The 19034-nt window shown below is 36.4% G+C and overlaps 1 protein-coding gene across 7 annotated transcripts in view; it reads right to left on the reverse strand.

Annotated features, from left to right (window-relative positions):
* DPY19L1 (dpy-19 like C-mannosyltransferase 1) overlaps positions 1-19034 on the reverse strand; it is a 105947-nt gene that overhangs the window by 17041 nt on the left and 69872 nt on the right. For all 7 annotated transcript variants that reach the window (XM_047095224.1, XM_047095225.1, XM_047095226.1 and 4 more), the window contains 5 exons: positions 14590-14676; positions 12392-12451; positions 11775-11855; positions 5742-5843; positions 1327-1398 (listed from right to left, as the gene is read on the reverse strand). In XM_047095224.1, the coding sequence (XP_046951180.1) occupies positions 1327-1398; positions 5742-5843; positions 11775-11855; positions 12392-12451; positions 14590-14676 (402 nt within the window). The remainder of the gene's footprint in view (positions 1-1326; positions 1399-5741; positions 5844-11774; positions 11856-12391; positions 12452-14589; positions 14677-19034) is intronic.

A 19034-nucleotide genomic window follows, 5' to 3' on the forward strand; every position in this document is an offset into this window, starting at 1 on the left:
AGAATTGGCCATAATTCTAAGGAGCCAGAATGAGTGTAATCGTATTTCCAAGGGGTAGGCTTTAAATATTTGAAAATAATTATCTTTTGTCCAAATGAATCCTTCTTTAAATCAAACATCTCAGCTTTTTTAACCTGATGTAATTGCTTTTGTCATCTCTAGCCATCCAGGTTGCTGCCTTTTTAATGGATTCTGGATTGCCAACGTTGGTACTTTCTGATTTACCTACTAGCTGCACACCTACACAAAGTATGCAAAAGTGCAAAGGAAGCACAGAGCCTGGCATATAGCAGAAACTGACCACAAACTCATTAGATTTGAAAAGCTGGTGCAACTACAAAGCTGAATGCTACACTACACCCAAGAAGGAGGGAAAGGTGCAGAGTCTGATTCTTATTCCTTCCTTGCTTTTTAATGGACATGATGTGAGGCTGGTAACAACTTCTATGATCTTCTAATTCTGCATCTGTCAAAATGGGGGCAATATCTGTGTACCGTACAGAGCTGTCAAATAAGCAGGTGAAATAACACACGTGATATGGCTAGGGAGAGTACAAATATATAATGTGAACAATAACCATAGTACAGAATATTCTACAAATACACGACATTCTGTTAACCCAGAAATCACTAACTACAAATCAGAAAACTTTTAGGATCTATCATCTGTTTTTTGATAATAGATTAATCTTTATTTATTCTCTTAAAACACTTGCAATTACAGAATTCACCAACTCTTACAAGAAAAAAGAGAATATCACACCTGCTCTTTGCTAAAGATTGGAACTTCCCTGACCTGATTTAAATCTGGGCTTAGAATTTCATTATCAAAGCCAAGTTGGAAGTCTAACAATTTTATCGATGTTGGTAATACACTGTTAGTATTCTATTTTTTCTTTTTGATCAATAATAATAAACTCAATCCAGGGGTTAGTGAGAACTGCACAAATGACTTAGAAAGGCATACATTAAATATTTTAGAAAATATTACATAAAGTTAAAAGTCAGTCAGTAGTAATTTACAAAGACAAAAATAACTGTATCTGGGTCAATATGGTCTCTTTGATCATGTCTTTCAAAATGTATGACCATCAAAACCCGAGCCATCCTTTTCCTATGTCTATTTTATGCTGGCAGATAGAATGTTTTTAAGGTTTATAATGTTCATCAAGGGCTGTAATTAAGAAAATACAGAAAACGTTTCAACAAATCCATATGATGTATTGTGTCATATTAACGTGTAACCTAGTTTACTTAACTACTAGGATAGAAACAACAAAATGTTTTATTATAAAAAAGAGCTCTTAAGTAATCAAATCAACATACCTTTCTAACGATTGCAATAAACACAACCAGAACAACCGGAAGCAACAGTGTCTTTGTATACCTCAGAGGAGTCTGCAATTCAAAGAGATGTTTTGTTAGAGGAAAATATTTTCAGACAAAATTTCATTTCAAAAAGTATAAGTGAGAAACATGAGCATCAGTCCAATATACCCATTGACTCCCATCGTAAAAATGAAGATGCATTTCCATAGAAACAAACATCCCTAAAATGCTGAGTTGAAAACACGAACACTGGTAAGTATAAAATGTGACTAGGAAGATTACTGTTCACTTTTTGTACACAGCGTTTCCAACTACAGAGCTCAACTTAACATTTGCCTAAGGTCAGCAGGACTCTAACTTTAAACAGCATGAGCATTTCCTGTACATTTGGTGAGGGATAAAAATCGTAACCATGATCCTAAGATACACTAAGACACACTAAGACACACACGCACACACACACACACACACACACACACAGACACACACACACACACACACACACACAGTAATGACCAATGTTTACAAGAGAAATAAAAACATTTTTGCATTTTCTTAATAACAGAGAAAAAGCTACAGAAACATTTAATACCAAAGCCTTACACACTGCAATCCTATATATATTTCAATTATTTGAAGTCACACTTTTAAACAATTCTGGGCTTGAAATTTCTAAATTGCAATTGATTTGCTTACCACCAACATTTACCTTCACAAAAATAACACTATATTATTGAGTTAAATAATGTACATTTTCCCAAATATGTTTATCAAGAGAAATCTAGCTTTAATCATATTAAAAACACTGATACATTTTAATTTTACAAAGTAGTATTTTCTGATTTTCCCTCTCATTAGTCCAATTTTCTCACTTGTTATTCTGTATTAGAAAGTAATTTTGATAATTTATTAACCCAAAATGCATACTTCAGTTAGAAGTCCCATTAAAAGGAGATTTTTTTATGGTTTTATTTTACTATTTACAAGCATTTGCATAGTACTTAATATTTTAAAATATACGTATTTCTAATTTGTAAATTTTACATTATGTCTTTGTCTAGACCTATGTCTAGGCAAAAATCATATATCCAAAACTATTTTATCATTTAAAATTTAGACATTTGCTATCAACAACTAACAATAAATATAAGAAAAGGTGTGAAATACAGGTGTTTACCTTAAAAAGGCAATGTGTCAAAACTGTGTTAAAAGTATTTAACAATTTAACAAAGAATTCAAACAATTTTAAAAATACATTCAAAAACTTTGTTTTAAAAGTATTTTTTAGGGGCGCTTGGGTGGTTCAGTCAGTTAAGCGTCTGACTCTTCATTTTGGCTCAGGTCATGATCTCACAGTTCATGAGTTCAGACCCCAAGTCAGGCTCCCCACTGACAGCATGGAGCCTGTTTGGGTATCTCTCTCTCTCTCTCTCTCTCTCTCTCTCTCTCTTTTTCTCAAAATAAATAAATAAATAAATAAATATTTTTAAAAAGACACTCAAGGAAAAATACAAAAATACAAAAAAAAAAAAAAAAGCCAAAGATTTTGAATCTAGCCAGAATTTCACTTATATAAGCCACTGATAGAATATTTGACCACGTAAAAACTCAGGGATTACTGTTCCTATGGCCCTTCCTGAGGAATCCATTGGAGAGCAAGCTTCACACAATAGAGAAATGGCAGGAGAGGCTTCAATGCCAGAACACACAGTGTTAAAAACACCAACCTACAGAACTATGACAAGGATGTAACAGATATAACAGTGACAGAGTAGCATGAGTGGTTACATGTGTAGACAATTCAGATACAATGGATCTCTTAAAACAGGGGTCAGAGGGGAGAGTACATGGGAAGTAAAATAACGTCACTGATTATAGTATTACAAAAGAAATGGGGGGGAGTAGTGGCCAGGCAAGAAGAAACTAAGTTCAATATAATTCTCAGTAGGAAACCAACAGAAGGGACTGGAGTGGATATATGAAAGTATTAATACAAAGGAAACAAAATCATACAATTTCCTCAATACCAAAAGATCCACCAGAGTGTATGCACAAGAACAAATGCAAGGGAAACAACCACACAGGGAGAGAGGTGAGCATGTGTGTGCAATATTAGAATTACAAGTTCTTTTAATACTTCTATGAATTGTTGGATTTAGTCTAAGCATAAAAGTTATATACACTCATTGTAAAAACTAAAAAATGCAGAGAAAATAAAGAAGACAACCAATTTAGGGAAAGCCTGGGCGGCTCAGTCAGTTAAGTGTCTGACTCTTGATCTTGGCTCAGGTCATGATCTCAGGATTTATAAGTTTGAGCCCTGCATCGATCGGGCTTTGTGCTGGCAGTGTGGAGTCTGCTTGGGATCCTCTCTCTACCTCTCTCATTGCCTCTCCCCCTCCCTCAAAATAAACAAGCAAACAAACAAATAAAAAGGAAACAACCAATTTCACATTTTAATCAGTTGTCAGCATTTCCTCCCCAATGGGTTGTCTGTTCCCACCTTTCACCTATTTCTGCATAGGTGTGTGGGAGTGGGGATGTATTCTTTGTGATGGGGAAGGGTAAGAGTCCTTGGTAAATTTTTTTTAAATGTTTATTTATTTATTTTGAGAGCGGGTGGAGGGGCAGAGAGAGAGGTGAGAGAGAATTCCAAGCAGGTTCTGTGCTCAACGCTTCAGCACAGAGCCTGATGCAGGATCGATCTCACCAACCGTGAGATCATGACCTGAGCTGGAATCAAGAGGTAGATGCTCAACCGACTGAGCCACCCAGGCACCCCAAGTCCTCTGAAATTTTTTCTTGATTTGGACAATCTCCTATACTCACTACCTTAATCCCTAGTTTCACTTGTCATATTTATGGCAAAAATCATCCCACTTAGTCATTTGCCTTTTGGTTTTTGAAATATTTAATGTCAGATGTCTTAAGTTACATGCAGACAAATCTATTAATCATTCTCAAATGCATTATGTTAAACTGTTCCCTTTTCCCCACCATATGGATGTATCAAACAATGGAGGCACTCTCCGAGCTGGCACAGTACTCTGTCTCTACAGCACGGTCCCTGTGAAGATACCCATGGAGATGAGGAATGGCAGGCTGGAAACAGCTTTGCTACTGTCTTCAAATTAACTGAAGCCAGGCTATGCCTCAATAAGCAATTTCTTCTATCACCTACCCGATGGTTCTTACTCTCAGGTGACAGCGGCATGTGTATCTAACTAATGTCAGAGGACTTCCACCAAGTCCTAATGCCTTCTGGTGTTTACCTGTTTACCTTCTATTTCCTTTACCGCTTGCTTGAAGGAGTCTTGAGCTGCTGTGAATACGTATTTTAATGTCTTGCAGATACTCTTCCTTCCTTTCTTTCAGTGGGCTCAATACATTCACTCATACAGTTTTTATTAGCCATTATATGTCAAAACTTGCCAGAACCTGGGAATGAAGACTGGTAGGTACTGGAGTAAAGAGGACATGTGCAGGACATGCCCAATTCAGAATGTCTGGTTGAAAGGACTTTGCAGTGTGGGGCACTATCATCCACTGGTCTGTGTAACTCAGGACACAGAGGGAACACAGTGGGGAGCGAGAGGAAAATGAAAGTGTCAACAAAGTACCGTTGACCAGTGTAATATATACACACACACAGCTCTGAAGGAAAATGTTTCACAGATAGTAAACTATCATAATAAATTGGGGCCGCATGGATGGTGTTAAAAAAGACACATATATATGTGTTTGTTGAACCAAACCAGCTCACTGATTACTGCAAAATAATATTCTATAAAAAATATCATTAAAATATCAAAGTACTATCCTCTGTATCTCATTTGGTCCTCACAATATCTTTTTGCAGCACACTACTAGAAACTAGTAAGCTATGAGAGAGAACAAAATGAGAGTCGTGTGTTCAACAACATCGAATACTACTGCAGACTTCCATCTCCCAATCCACCACACTACTGTCTGATTTCCTTTTAAACGTCTGAATACAGTTTTAGAAAGAAAAATGCTGTTGGAATGAACAAACTCAAACTCAACGATATTTCAAAGCAATGAGATTATTCCAACAAACAACCACTGAATGAATGGAAATGTAAGAGCTCGGGAGCGTCACTGAATTAATGTTGTCCCTGAAAAGAGGCATCTTGAAATGCCTCTGTGTTTACTCATTCAAAAAACTATTGCTAGTCTGAATGCATGCTTCCAAATTATCAAAGTGAGAAAAGACCATACATTTCAGGGTGCTGTACTAATGTAAGTAGGAACATCTTCCTGTAAACCATCACTTTCCTTTTCCTTCCAAGTGAGGTAACAGCACAGAGGAGAGTCTGAGATAAGAGGAGCGCCCTTTATGAAAAATGAGTGGACCAGAACCTGGGGAAGGAAAACTAGAAATCACACCTTACCTCCTTTTCCATAAAGTCAAACTCTGCTGCACAGGTATACAATAAAGTATCAAAATCCTTGTAACTGAAGAATTTTGATGTTAATAAGTTGCCAATATGAGCCTAGGAAGGAATAAAGTGAGGTACCATTAGATTACGCCATATGGTGGAATAGTGCATTTTCATCTTAATAGCATTGAAAAATAGCTTTCACTACATTGGCGAGCTCGCTGTCCCCATGCCAGGCTTGCTTTTGCTAAAGAGCTGCAACTTCGTGGTTCTCCCTTCTTTTGCTGACAAATGGTAACTCCAGCAACACCCTGCCTTCCACGATCCATCATCAACATACCAGAGCTTTCATCCTTAGGTTTTCCCTGCTCAGTGTGCTAAGCCTGATGAAATACACTACCCTTCTCCTTTTCTGGAGCCTTCTAGGGAGGGCGGGCTTGGTAACACATACAGACATCTGTCAATCATAAGGAACAAAGTGCAATGGAGTGAAAGAAAAGGAGGAAACATTCATTCTGATTTTTGAAAAGGGGATTGAAAAGACTCTTTGAAAGGGGTGCCTGGGTGGCTTGGTTGGTTAGACTGTTGATTTCAGCTCCGGTCATGATCTCACAGTTTGTAAGTTAAAGCCCCGTGTGGGGCTCTGTGCTGATGGCTTGGAGCCTGCTTGAGATTCTGTCTCTCTCTTTGCTCTCTTTCTCTCTCTCAAAATAAATAAATAAACTTTAAAAAAATGGCCAGGCCTTGGAATAAAATCCACCTTCTGAATGACGATCAATTTACCTGTGTAATTCTTTACATGTTACCAAGTGCTCTTACTTCCCTCCTCTCATCTGCTTCCCACAAAAAGTCATGTGAGGAAAGTGGGATTATTTGCATTTAACAAATGAGAAAACGTTGGCTAAATTTTCAATTCATTATTGTCTAAAAGAGTAAGGACCAAAGAAAAGGGGGAAATTATGTAAAACAAACAATAGCTAAAATCCTAAATGATACCTACATGAAGTGGGAAGATTGGAGGAGAGGGGAACTAAATAAGGGGTGGTGGGAATGTGTTGAAAAATTCCAAAATACTCTATTTTGTTGGGGAGGAAATGTATGCTGAGAAGTTTAAGAAACCAACAGGAAGAACATACAGTGCCTTAAACAGCATAAGAAATCTGTCTATCCAATGAAAAGGAGAAAAATCTAAAAAGCATGTAAAATAGTTGGAAACTGAAATACAATGGAAGAAATGTCCCAATATAATGGTAAGTGCCATATATTTAAAGAACTTAAATTCACAAATTAAAGGATAGATGCTCAAATTAGGTTTTAGGAAGAAAATTCAAATATATATTGTCTACAAAAGACATGTTTAACACAAAAGTACATAGAAAGGTTGAAAATAAAAGAGGAGAACAAGATATATTAGATAAACTGGACCAAAGAAATCTAGGTTAGCAATAGTAACATCTCACAAAACTGAATTCAAGCAAAAAATATATGAAAAGAGACAGAATGACCTTATATGCTGGTAAAATGAACAGCAAAGCAAGGTCATATGCATCATGAACATATGTGCAGTTAACAGTATAGATTCACAGTGTATCAAGAGCTGAAAAGAATGTAGAAATAGGTAAGAAGAAATAGGTAAGAATAGGTAAATTGATGAAGAAATAGGTAAGCTGACAGTGTTCATTGGAAATGTTAAATATTTCTCACTAAAATAGAAATATTTCTCACTAAAATAAATATTTCTCACTAAAATAGAAGGTTAACAAATGTTAACATAACACCTGAATAATAATATGCTCACGGAGAATACAAACTTCACAAGAGAGACTACATGTTACCCTTGAACATGGTAAAAATTTTTTTAAATGTTCACATACCATACCACACCACAATATATTTTAAAGAACTGATATAATACAAATTATTTTTTTCTAATCGTAAATGCAATAAAACTGGAAAACAGCTAACTAGAAATGGCTTTAAAAATCCTTTTGGCTAGAAGCTAACATAAATAGCATAAAATTTAATAACCTTCAGGCTAAAAAGAACATCACTAAATAGTTAATTTGTAAGATACACAAAAAGTACTACTTACAGGGAAATGTATAGCTTTAAATGCATTTATCAGAAAGAGAGGTTGAAAACAAAAGAGCCAAGCACTTTCCCTCGAGCATTAGAAAAAGCTACAGAACAGCACAAAGAAATAAGAAATGAGGATGACAGAATTTGTTGACAAAGAGAAATTCAACAAAACCAGAGGACTCAAAAAAGGTGGTACTTTGAAAATATTAATACAGTAAATAGAAAACAGGAAAAAGAGCACACCCCAAAAACCCCTTAAAAAACAGCTCTTTATAGGAGACTAATACAATATTGACTCTGAATCCAAATAAGAATAAATAAAAGAATGTAAAACCATTTCACATACATGCAAAAATGTTAATAAGAATTTTCACTAATTGAATCCTGTAATAAATTTTTAATTTTTAAACTTGTTTATTTATTATTTTTGAGAGAGAGAGGAAGAGAGAAACAGAACACGAGTGGGAAAGGGGCAGAGAGAGAGAGACACACGCACAGAATCCGAAGCAGGCTCCAGGCTCTGAGCTGTCAGCACAGAGCCTGATGCAGGCTCAAACTCACAGTGAGGTCATGACCTGAGCTGAAGTCGGATGCTTAACCGACTGAGCCACTCAGGTGCCCCAGGCTATAATAATTTTTCTAAAAAATACAATCCTGGGGCACCTGGATGGCTCGGTCAGTTAAGCGTCTGACTTCAGCTCAGGTCATGATCACATGGTTCATGGGTTCGAGTCCGGAGTCAGGCTCTGTGCAGACAGCTCAGAGACTCGGGCCTGCTTCAGATTCTGTGTCTCTCTCTTTGCCCCTCTCCCCACTCACATTCTGTTGTCTCTCTCTCTCTCAAAAATTAAATGAACATAAAAAAACTTTTTTTTAAATACAATCCATTTGATGACACATATGAAATGGGTAAGATTCCTCTAAAGACATAAACCACCAATAACTTCCTCAAAAAAGTGGATTTGTAGTAGAAAATTCTCGCATGAAGAAAAGTCCAGGCCCGGCAGGCTTCACTGTCAAATTCTACCATACACTGTAGGCAAAGAAATAATATCAATTCTACATAAATTCTCTTTGAAATAGAGAAGCTATCATTACCTTGAAACCAAAGCCAGACAAAAAAACATTGTAAGAAAATAAAACCACAGACTAATCTCTCTCATAAATATAGACAAAAATCCTTAAAAATATTAACAACCAAATCCAAATCCAATATACAGAAAGAATACTACATTGTGAGCAAGTGAGGTTATCCGAGAAACACAAGACTGAACGAACAATTAAGAATTGATGGAAATGAGTGCTTCCTATGGCAGAGAAGTTGACAAATCCTTTTCCCCAATAACAACTATAAAACTGGACAAAACTGCCAAAAACAACCATATCAGGTTCTAGAAACTGACCACAAGGCAAGCAAACCGAGAAGCACTCATTCATACAAGAGCTGATGAACTCTGAGTGGACGTAGAAGGCGTCTGCAGCATTCTTGCCTGGGCTGGCCCATCTGCCATCAGATCAGCACCACGCTTGGTGGGACCAATAGTCCCCGAGGCTGGGGCTGAGCATGAAAAGCAGAACCTTTGCTACTGGAGGGTCCTGACTTGTTTGGGGGCAGACAGCAAAATGCCTATGCCCAGAGACACTATTAATAAAAGTATGGAATGGCAGGAAATGAAAGGTGAAAGCTCACAGCTTTGCCAGCCTAGTATTTCATTACTTGTGCAGTGAACAGCAGACTGGAAGACTACCTAGAAATTTTAAAAAGATTCTGGAAATGAGAAAACCAGCAAGGAGGTAAAGAAGTTCTCACATCCCCGGTGGACTAGAAAGCTGCACACACGGGCAGGGATCCTCGAGCCCAAGCTCTCCACAAACCTATGACCAACTGGGAAGTGGTATGCAGATTCACGGAAGATCCAATAAGTCATGGAAGATAGGAAAAGATGGGGCAGACCTGATGTTCAGGTGAGAGTTAACATAGTAGGCCTGACTGCTATCCTTTGAAAACCCTGCTTGCAAAGCTGGCACTTGGCTGGCATCAGAGAACTTAGATTTCAGATGGCTCCTTCTACCCTAAGTGAGAATGAACAGCGGCTCACTGTGCCCAAATTGAACAAACCCAGGCCTACCCTCAGCACCTACATTCCTTCTGGGAGTCTGGAACTTTGAATTGTGTCAGGCCGAGGGTGCCTATGTTACCAGCTCCCAGTGAAAACTGTGTCACTGAGTACTGAGCTTCCCTGGTAGACAAGCTCAAGCTTCTACCAAGAAGAGTGTGACAGAAGCAGGATGTACTGAGAAATTGGCTCACTTGGCTCCTAAAGAACAGGCGAGTGTCTAATTATCTTAATAGAAAGGGGTGAATGAAAGTGCTTCTTGAGAGCTATGGGACCTTGCCATTCTCTTCCTCTGACCAATGTCAAAATTCAGAATTTATGAGCTGATGTCCTTGATCGGTGTTACAGATTCCTAGAAATATTAAAGTTGCAATTAAATTACTTCTGATTTGGAAATAACTGTGGTTTGGTCCTGCTACAACATCAGGCTGTGACAGCAATGACGACATCACTTTAACCTGAATCAATACCTTAACTGGTTTGTCTTCTCCCAGGGAGGAAACAGATTCCGTTCACCCAGGACTTGGGCTCTTTCCTTTCCTGCTCATTCTCTGCATCCTCACTGACTCGATCACCTTTTAGCTCTCCTCTTCGCAGGTGACTTCAGGCAGGAGCCTTCCCCTCTCCTCCTCTATGTTTCTGCAGCTTTCTGTACTTGTTTTTTTAACACAGCCTTCCTCACATTGTATTACAGTTGCTAGAAATCGTTTCCACCTCACACTAGACCGTGTCTTACTCAGTTTTGTGTCTCTAGGATGCATTCTACTGCCAGGCACAAAGCAGGCACGTATTGAATGAATTAACAGGTAATTTTAGACGCCAGTTTTATACTTTAAAAAGTCTTTCCACAGCTTGCAGATCACCCACTGAACAACCCAACTGTTCAATCTTTTTTAAGCAAAAAATTCCCTTGTTCTAATGAAAACCTATATAATTATCCAATGTGTAAGAAATTAAAGCTAAACTGCACTGGGTGGAGCGGGGGGACTTCCAGGATGATTGGGAAGTAGGTGGAGCCCACGGAAGACTCCTTGGAAGTCTCAGGACTTCACAAGACCCAGTGTCAAAACTACAGCTTTAATCTATTATGGATAGAGGAAAGACAGCCTGTTAAAATAAATTACAGAAAAAAGTACATGGTTTACTTTTGCTGGTTGCTGTGTTGCTTCTTTTTTAATTAATGTGTTTACTGAAACACCAAAATAAAATAGGCAAAGCAAAATTATGCAAGGAGGAATCCTTAAAGTTATAAAGCAGATTTCCATCCTACCCAGATACCAAAACAGAACAGACAAGAAAAACCCTTCTCTTCTCAATAAGGCTCACTTGGATTAAATTACCTATAATTTAGGTATAAATTATAAATTACCTATAATGTAGGTATAAATTAGGTATAAATTATAAATAAACCTTTCACAAGCACTGACTGGGAAACCTGGGATGGGAGGAATGAGGCTATAATACAGTCTATAGATTCAGAGGCTCTGAAGATGGCGTACTGATGTGTTACCAAGGGGAATTATGAAGAAACCAGAGAAAAATGACTATATGGACCTTAACATTTGAGCTTAGGACTCTAGAGCTTTCTTGCTTTAAAATTTTAAAATCTTTATGATACAGAAGGATAAAATAACAGAATTGTGTCAAGAAATTGATATTGGAGAATAGAGACTATACACAGAGTCACATTTATTACTTTCTATTATAGTAAATAGATTAAAAAAAATAAGTAAATAGACTTCACATTAGAATCTGGCTTAAATAGTGGTACTTTAATAACTCAGGTAATTCATTCTTAGCCTGTCTGATTCTTTTAAAGTCTTTCAAGTTTAAGCAACAATGCACTTACATCGTCTGCAATGCCAAAGATTTTAGATGTCAAATACTTGAGTACGACAGTTCCAAATAACCAAAAACATCCTTGGATAACCTACAAAAGAAAAACATAATAAAGCAAAAATAAATTGATGCTTCTGATAGCCATTCCTTGCATATAATGGAGGAAGAAAAATATAAATGCTTTAATCAACTGTGAAATAACTAGCTCCATACCCAAGAAAAAAAATGCTAAACAATGCAGCTTAAAGAATGCTACTCCAAAATCACCAAAAATAAAAATATATACATACAATATTATCAACATTATAATAATTATAGGAGATTTATACGGAATTACAGTTAAATTCCCTTTGTACTAACAGTTTCTACACACGCACTGCTCCCCAGAAACAAACATGGGTGATAAAATAAGTAAAACTAGAATTCTTCACTTATCCAATATTAATTTTAACTTGCCACATGAAAACGGCAATTTGGCCCATTAAAATTGAGCCCTAATTATGTCATAAAGCTGTTAGATATCTTGCATTACATAAAAATAGATAATTTCCTTAAAAGTAAAACATAAAATCAAAGATACATTTTAGAGAAGGAAAAACTTACACATTCAAATAGATTGATTCTTACCCATAAACTAAGTTCAGATATATTCATTTTCAGGAAATGTGGTTTCATTTCCAGTATACCCTTCATGGAGAAAATAACACAGCATGCAGTTAATACTTATATACATAAATTCAAGCACCAAAAACCACTTATAATAAGACTCTCTAGAATCTAAAACTCAGCACATTGTCAATGTTCCATATAGCATTGGATGACTTTAAGCAACAGTCCTATTTTATCCAAAGTAGATTAGGTTAGTTAGTGACTTTGTAAAATTGAAAACAAATTACCATACATTTCTACAACTGATTTTACATCTCTGATTTACCTAAGAATCAATATAATATATAATAGAGTATAATAACATATATAAAGTATATAATAATTTCAGAATTTTAGACAGTATCTTATAGTCATAAAATTTTACTTAAGTTAAATATTATCAACTCTTAGAATAAACTACAAATGAGTTTTTAGTGGACCAACCAAATACTTCTCCTCTATCAAATCTTCGCTCTCTCCTGGACATGAATAGACTCCCAAAGTATATTACCTATAGGGGGCTAAATGCACTTGCAACTTGGCAAAAGTACGGCTACAGATCAAAACATAAATAAATACATGAACCCAAATTAAATCTTTTCACAAGTTTCTGAATATCTGAGAACACAACAGGTGATAGGATTCAGGTTTCAAAGTGATAACTACAAATAAAAATAGGAAAATGAGTGTTTATAGTTGAATATGCATAAATACGCTATATTCTGTAACTGTGGGCATCATTTATTTTTATATACACCCAAATAGGAAATATACATAAATACACTTAATTCATACCTAAGACACACCTCAGTGTCAAGCAGCTAAAAGGAAACCTGACACACTCTGGGTCCTGGACTGAACTGAAGAGAAGTTTCCTGTAAAATGTACTTAGGTTAGATTTTATTGGTACCTGAATACAAGTACCAAGAGTCATGTGCTTTAATATAAGTGATAAGGACTTGCCTGTGCACACATGTAAAATATAGAACTGAGTACACTGTTAACATTTCCTGATTAGAAACAGAGTTCACTGACTGTAAGAACTATCATTAATCTCAAACTACAGCAACTCACTTAGTGATTTTTTTTGTCATTGTTGAAAACGCAGCATCACCATATGCTAATTACTTATACCTGCAACTAAGTATACTCGAGCCACACAACCTGAAAAAGGGTAGCGTGGTCCAGAGTGGGAAGAGGCATATTTCTGGGGGAAAAGGATCTTAAGTATTATTTGTGAAATGGGGCAAAGAAATAGGAAGTTCCCAATTTGTTCATGAGTTCTAGAAATCAAGAAAGCCAAAATAATCTGAGTAACTTAAACAATTATTCAAAGAGAATATATTTCAATTAAGAGAGTACAATACACTTTTGTCTTCAGAAAAGCAGCCTAATGCTAAAGCACATGCACTTTTAAACACAGGAATAGTATTTTTCCTCTTAGGTACACTAAACATTATAATGGTGAGATCCATGAATAAAAAAGGCATACCCACCTCTGGAAGTCCTTAAATTTAGGAAGATTTATATTTAGAAGGTCATCCTGCCAAAAGTGGCAGAAGGGGTTAGACGACCTTTCCCCATTTGTTCTAATTCTAGCAGACAGTCTCCCAATAATCTAAACCTGCTCTCAGTAGTGACTTAGCAAAATACAACTGAATCATCACCTGACTGAAACTATCTAAATATTTCACACAAATAGAACAGGAAAAAAAAAACAAAAACAAAAAAACTAAGAGAACCCAGGGCCCCACACCTCTGATCACAGCAAAACCAGGAGAGACTACTGCGAAGTGCCACAGGGAGGCAAGGGGGTCAGCGAGTGGAGTAGGAATAGGATAAAAACTGCAAAGAGGGGAGGAAACAAGAACAAGAAGAAAGCGTGAAACCTTTCTCAAGTGAAACCTGGGACCAAAACTTAGGTGACAGAAAAGACAAGGAAGGAGAAAGGGCAAAGTAGAGGTATGAGGCAAGGGGCTATGTTTTCCAGTATTAACTCTTTTGTTTCTTTCCTGTTTGAAAAGTGAGTACTGGAATACTCTATCGCATATAGATGAATTCATTAAAACACCTCAGGTGATTCTTATAGAAAATAACTCATGAATCCCAAGCCAGTGGTTAAAAAAACTGGTCAGTCATTAGTTTCAAAAACAGCCATATACTTAAGAGGCACTTACCCAAATAATTACCAAAGAGGAAGCATAATAAGAAGTTAATAACATTGAGTTTCCAAACATCAAAACAAAACAAAGTGCAAGAGAAATCTGGAAAAATCCAAGAAAAATATAATTAATGCACATAAAAAACACTGATTTTTATTCTTAAAATTGCACATGCCCATGATGAAATTCAAACCATTCACAAGAGAAGAGACAATGAAAGCAGCTCATGTTCTATCCCACACTTCAAAACCCAGAAGATCGCCACCATCAACAGTTTCCTGTGCATCCTTCCACATAGTCACATGTACAAATTCCAGTTTGTATTTTTTAAAAAACACAAATGGAAACTTGGCCCATAAGCTATGCTACTGCTTGCTTTACTCTGACTTTGTTTCCGAGAGCTTTCCATGAATCCAAACCAATCTAATTTATTCCATTGAATAACTGAAAAAAGTACACCAAAGTGGTTCCATAATTTACTGAACAGTCCTATGACTACTGCTGAACAGGTAAGTACCTTCCAGTTTTATTTTGCTGCTATTTTGCTTTTCCTGTTGCAAACACCGCTATGATAAGCATCCTTAGGTGTATACCTTATATACATGTCCAACACTCGTGAGATAAATTATTTTATTTTTATTGCCATAAAAAATATTGTACCAATTTACCCTCCATCAATGGGATATGAGAGCTCCTGCTGATACACACTCCTGCCAATTCTTTTAAATGTTTGACAATCTTTTTTTTTTAAGTTTTTAAGTTATTCAGAGAGAATGATCTTTTTTGTTGTTGTTGTTGTTTATTTATTCAGAGACAGAGACAGAGAGTGTGCATGCAAGCCGGGGAAAGGCAAAGAAGGAGACAGAGAATCCCAAGCAGTCTCCGTGCTGTCAGTGCAGAGCCCAACTCGGGGCTCAAACTCATGAACCAGGAGATCATGACCTGAGCCAAAATCAAGAGTCAGACGGTCAACCGATGGAGACACCCAGATGCCCCTGTTTGACAAGCTAATATAAGAAAAATGTTGCCTCATTATTTCACTTTTCCATTCTTTTAATACTGGGTAGATGCACCATCTTTTCTTCTATTTGTTGTTTTTGTTACTGTGTGTCTGAATTGCTTATTCCTACTGCCCATTTTTCTACTGGGTTTCAGTTATTTTCTTTAAGAGCTCTCTTTATATATTATGAAAAAAATCTCTCCTTATCAAACAAACATATTGTTAAGTATTTTTCCCAGTTCATTTTTATCTTTGTGGCATTTCTGTATTAGGATTGTTTTCCAAATTTTTATGATCATCAAATTTATCATTCATTTCCTTTAGGTCTTCCATTATCAGAAAAGCTTTAAAAATAAAATAATCCATGTTTTCTTCTAGAAGTTTTCTTTTTGAGCAATATATATGAATTTCTATCTGAATTTTAGAATCAGCTTAAGTTTCAAAACTGACATTTTTATTAGAACTGTTTTATTCAATAATATATATCACATATTTATAGCTATAATCTGTCAACTGTTGAATCTTTAGATCCAAAAATACCACATTGCTTCCATTTCTCTAAGTGTTCCTATACTTATTCATTAGCAGAGCATAAAATTTTCTTCATGTAGATCCAGCATATTAAGTTTACTTCAAAGTATATTATTTCTGTTGCTATTCTATCAGGAATATTTTTTCATCATGTTTTCTGACTGCATAAAAAAATTATGGTAAATATACAGAAATGAATATAATCTTTTATTATTTCTAGTAGTAGTTTATTAACTTTGGTTTTTTTAGGTATTCAAAATCATATCACCTGCAAATAATATTTCTTTGTCTTCCCTTTATTTTTGAAAGTCTTATTTTTTAATCAATTGTATTGTTTGATATTCTTTCAACAAAATTAAGTAATAAAAGTGACAATAGGCATTATCTGTCAAGCTTCTGGCATTAATGGGAATAGTTCTATTGATGCATCATTTTGTGTGACACTACTAGCTTTTGAAGTATATGTATATATTTAAAATTTCAATGAAGGTGCACCTGGGTGGCTCAGTCGACTGAGCGACCGACTTTGGCTCAGGTCATGATCTTGCGGTTTGTGAGTTCGAGCCCCGTGTCAGGCTCTGTGCTGACAGCTCAGAGCCTGGAGCCTGCTTCTGATTCTGTGTCTCCCTCTCTCTCTGTCTCTGCCCCTTCCCTGCTCACGCTCTGTCTCTCTCTCTCAAAAATAAATAGACATTAAAAAATTTTTTTTAATTTCAATGAAATTTCCATCTATTTTCATTTGATTACGATCTTAAAATAAGAAATAGATATTGACTTTTATTAAATACCTTTATAGCATCACAGGAAATGATCATATTGTTGATCTTCTAAAAATATATTGATGTAATAAATTATATTAATATAATTTCTAATGTCAAACCTTTCTCACATTCCTGGAACGAACTTAACTTTTCATGGTACATTATTCACATACACTTACTAAATGGGTAAGGAGCCAAATTCTCAAAATTTTATGACAATACCTTTTTCCCATAAGTGCTAAAATTTAAGACTAATTCTAAACTTTCCCAATCAATTCTGGCAAAAATTAGCAGAATAACATCACTTTGAATAAACAGATTCATAACCAACAATCAGGTAAAGCCATGTCAAGGGTATTCAAGAAAAAAATTAAGGCAGTATTAAAAAAGGAGGTCCTAAAGGTCTGCAGAGACATTTGTGATCCATTCCCACCTCAGCAGCCAGTCTGGTCACTTCCCTGCTCAAACCCTCCAAAAGCTTTGATTGTCACTTTAAGGGAAAGCCAAAGGCCTTACAAACACCTACGGAACTTCTAGGGCCTTCCCCACTAACACCTGGAACCTCATTTCACATTACCTTTCCCATCTCACTCCAATCCAGCCACATCTTGGACATGCAGAAACATACCGGGCACACCCCCATCTCAGAGCTTTGGTACCCGCTGTCTCTCTTAACCTAACAGACGCTACCTCCACTCCCTCAGCTATCTCTATGTAACCTTCTCAGTGAGGCCTTATCTTTGCACCCTTTTCAATTCTGACCTCCAGTACACACTCAGCACATTTTTTATCTGCTTTCTTTTCCTAATACCTTTGGAATTAACATACTGTTTATCTTACATATTTGCTTTCTTTGTACTCTAGAATACAAGGTCCAGGGGCGCCTGGGTGGCTCTGTCGGTTAAGCATCCGACTTTGGCTCAGGTCATGATCTCATGGCTTGTGAGTTCAAGCCCCGCATCGGGCTCTGGGCTGACAGCTCAGAGCCTGGAACCTGTTTCGGATTCTGTGTCTCCCTTTCTCTGCCCCTCCCCTGCTCACGCTCTGTTTCTCTCTCTCTCAAAAATAAAAAAAATAAATAAAAAAAAAAATTTAGAATACCAGCTCTAGAAGGGAAGGGTTTCTTTCTTTTTATTGTTTTCTCACTGCTCTATCCTTAGAACCCAGGAAATGTTTGACAAACAACTCATTGCTCAAAAACATCAGTGAATTCAAATTTGAGGGAAAAAATTTGAAAATTTGAAAAAACAAAATTAAGAACTTAAAAGGTGCAGAATAGAGATTATTACAAATTATTTAGTATTTGTCTTTTTTTGAGTATCTGTATTTTTAGTAGGTTAAAAAAAATAAGACAACACTGTGAATGACTTATGTTAGTGAACTTTTTTTTAAGTTTATTTATTTTGAGAGAGAGAAAGCACACAAGCGAGTGCAAGCAGGGAAGGAGCAGAGAGAGAGGGACAGAAAGAATTCCAAGCAGGCTCTGTGCTGACGCAGGAGCCCCCATGAACCATGAGATCACGACCTGAGCTGAAACCAAGAGTAGGACGCTTAACGGACTGAGCTACCCAGGTGCCCCATTATGTTAGTGAAGTGTAAAACTTAGATGATATGGGACAATTCCTAGCAATGCAAAAGTTATAAAAAACTATTCAAGAAAGAAATCTAAACCGTCTTATTATCATGAAACAAGTTAGATGAGTAACTTAAAATCTGTCCACAAAGAAAACAACAGGTCCATATAGTTTAATAGGCAATATCACCAAACTTTCAGGGAATATTCCTTCCAATCTTAAACAAAATCTACCACAGAAAGAAAAGGTAGAGACAACTTACAATTAAATTCTATGGGGCTAGAATAAATCTGATATAAAAAACCATCAAGTGTGGCTGGAGCATTCTGGGAGAATAGCAGGTCTGCTCACCTAAATAACAACTGCACTGGCCAAATCTGTCTGATGGAACTGTTCTGGAACTCGGGAGTCTATTAAGAGTTACAACTTCCAGGAGAACTCTTCAATGGGAAATTGAGTTAATCTGAGTCCATTTCAGCTCTTACCTCAACAGCAGCTACCCATCGAGACACAAACAGTCCTGCACAAGTTCAAAAGCATAGGCAACAAAAGCAAAATAAACAAGCGAAACTATATCAACCTAAAAAGTTTCTG

The sequence above is a fragment of the Lynx rufus genome, unplaced genomic scaffold (genome assembly GCF_022079265.1).
Source record: "Lynx rufus isolate CCGP_SWC_20201006 ecotype Redwood Valley unplaced genomic scaffold, mLynRuf1.p SCAF_4, whole genome shotgun sequence".
NCBI classification, from domain to species: domain Eukaryota; kingdom Metazoa; phylum Chordata; class Mammalia; order Carnivora; family Felidae; genus Lynx; species Lynx rufus.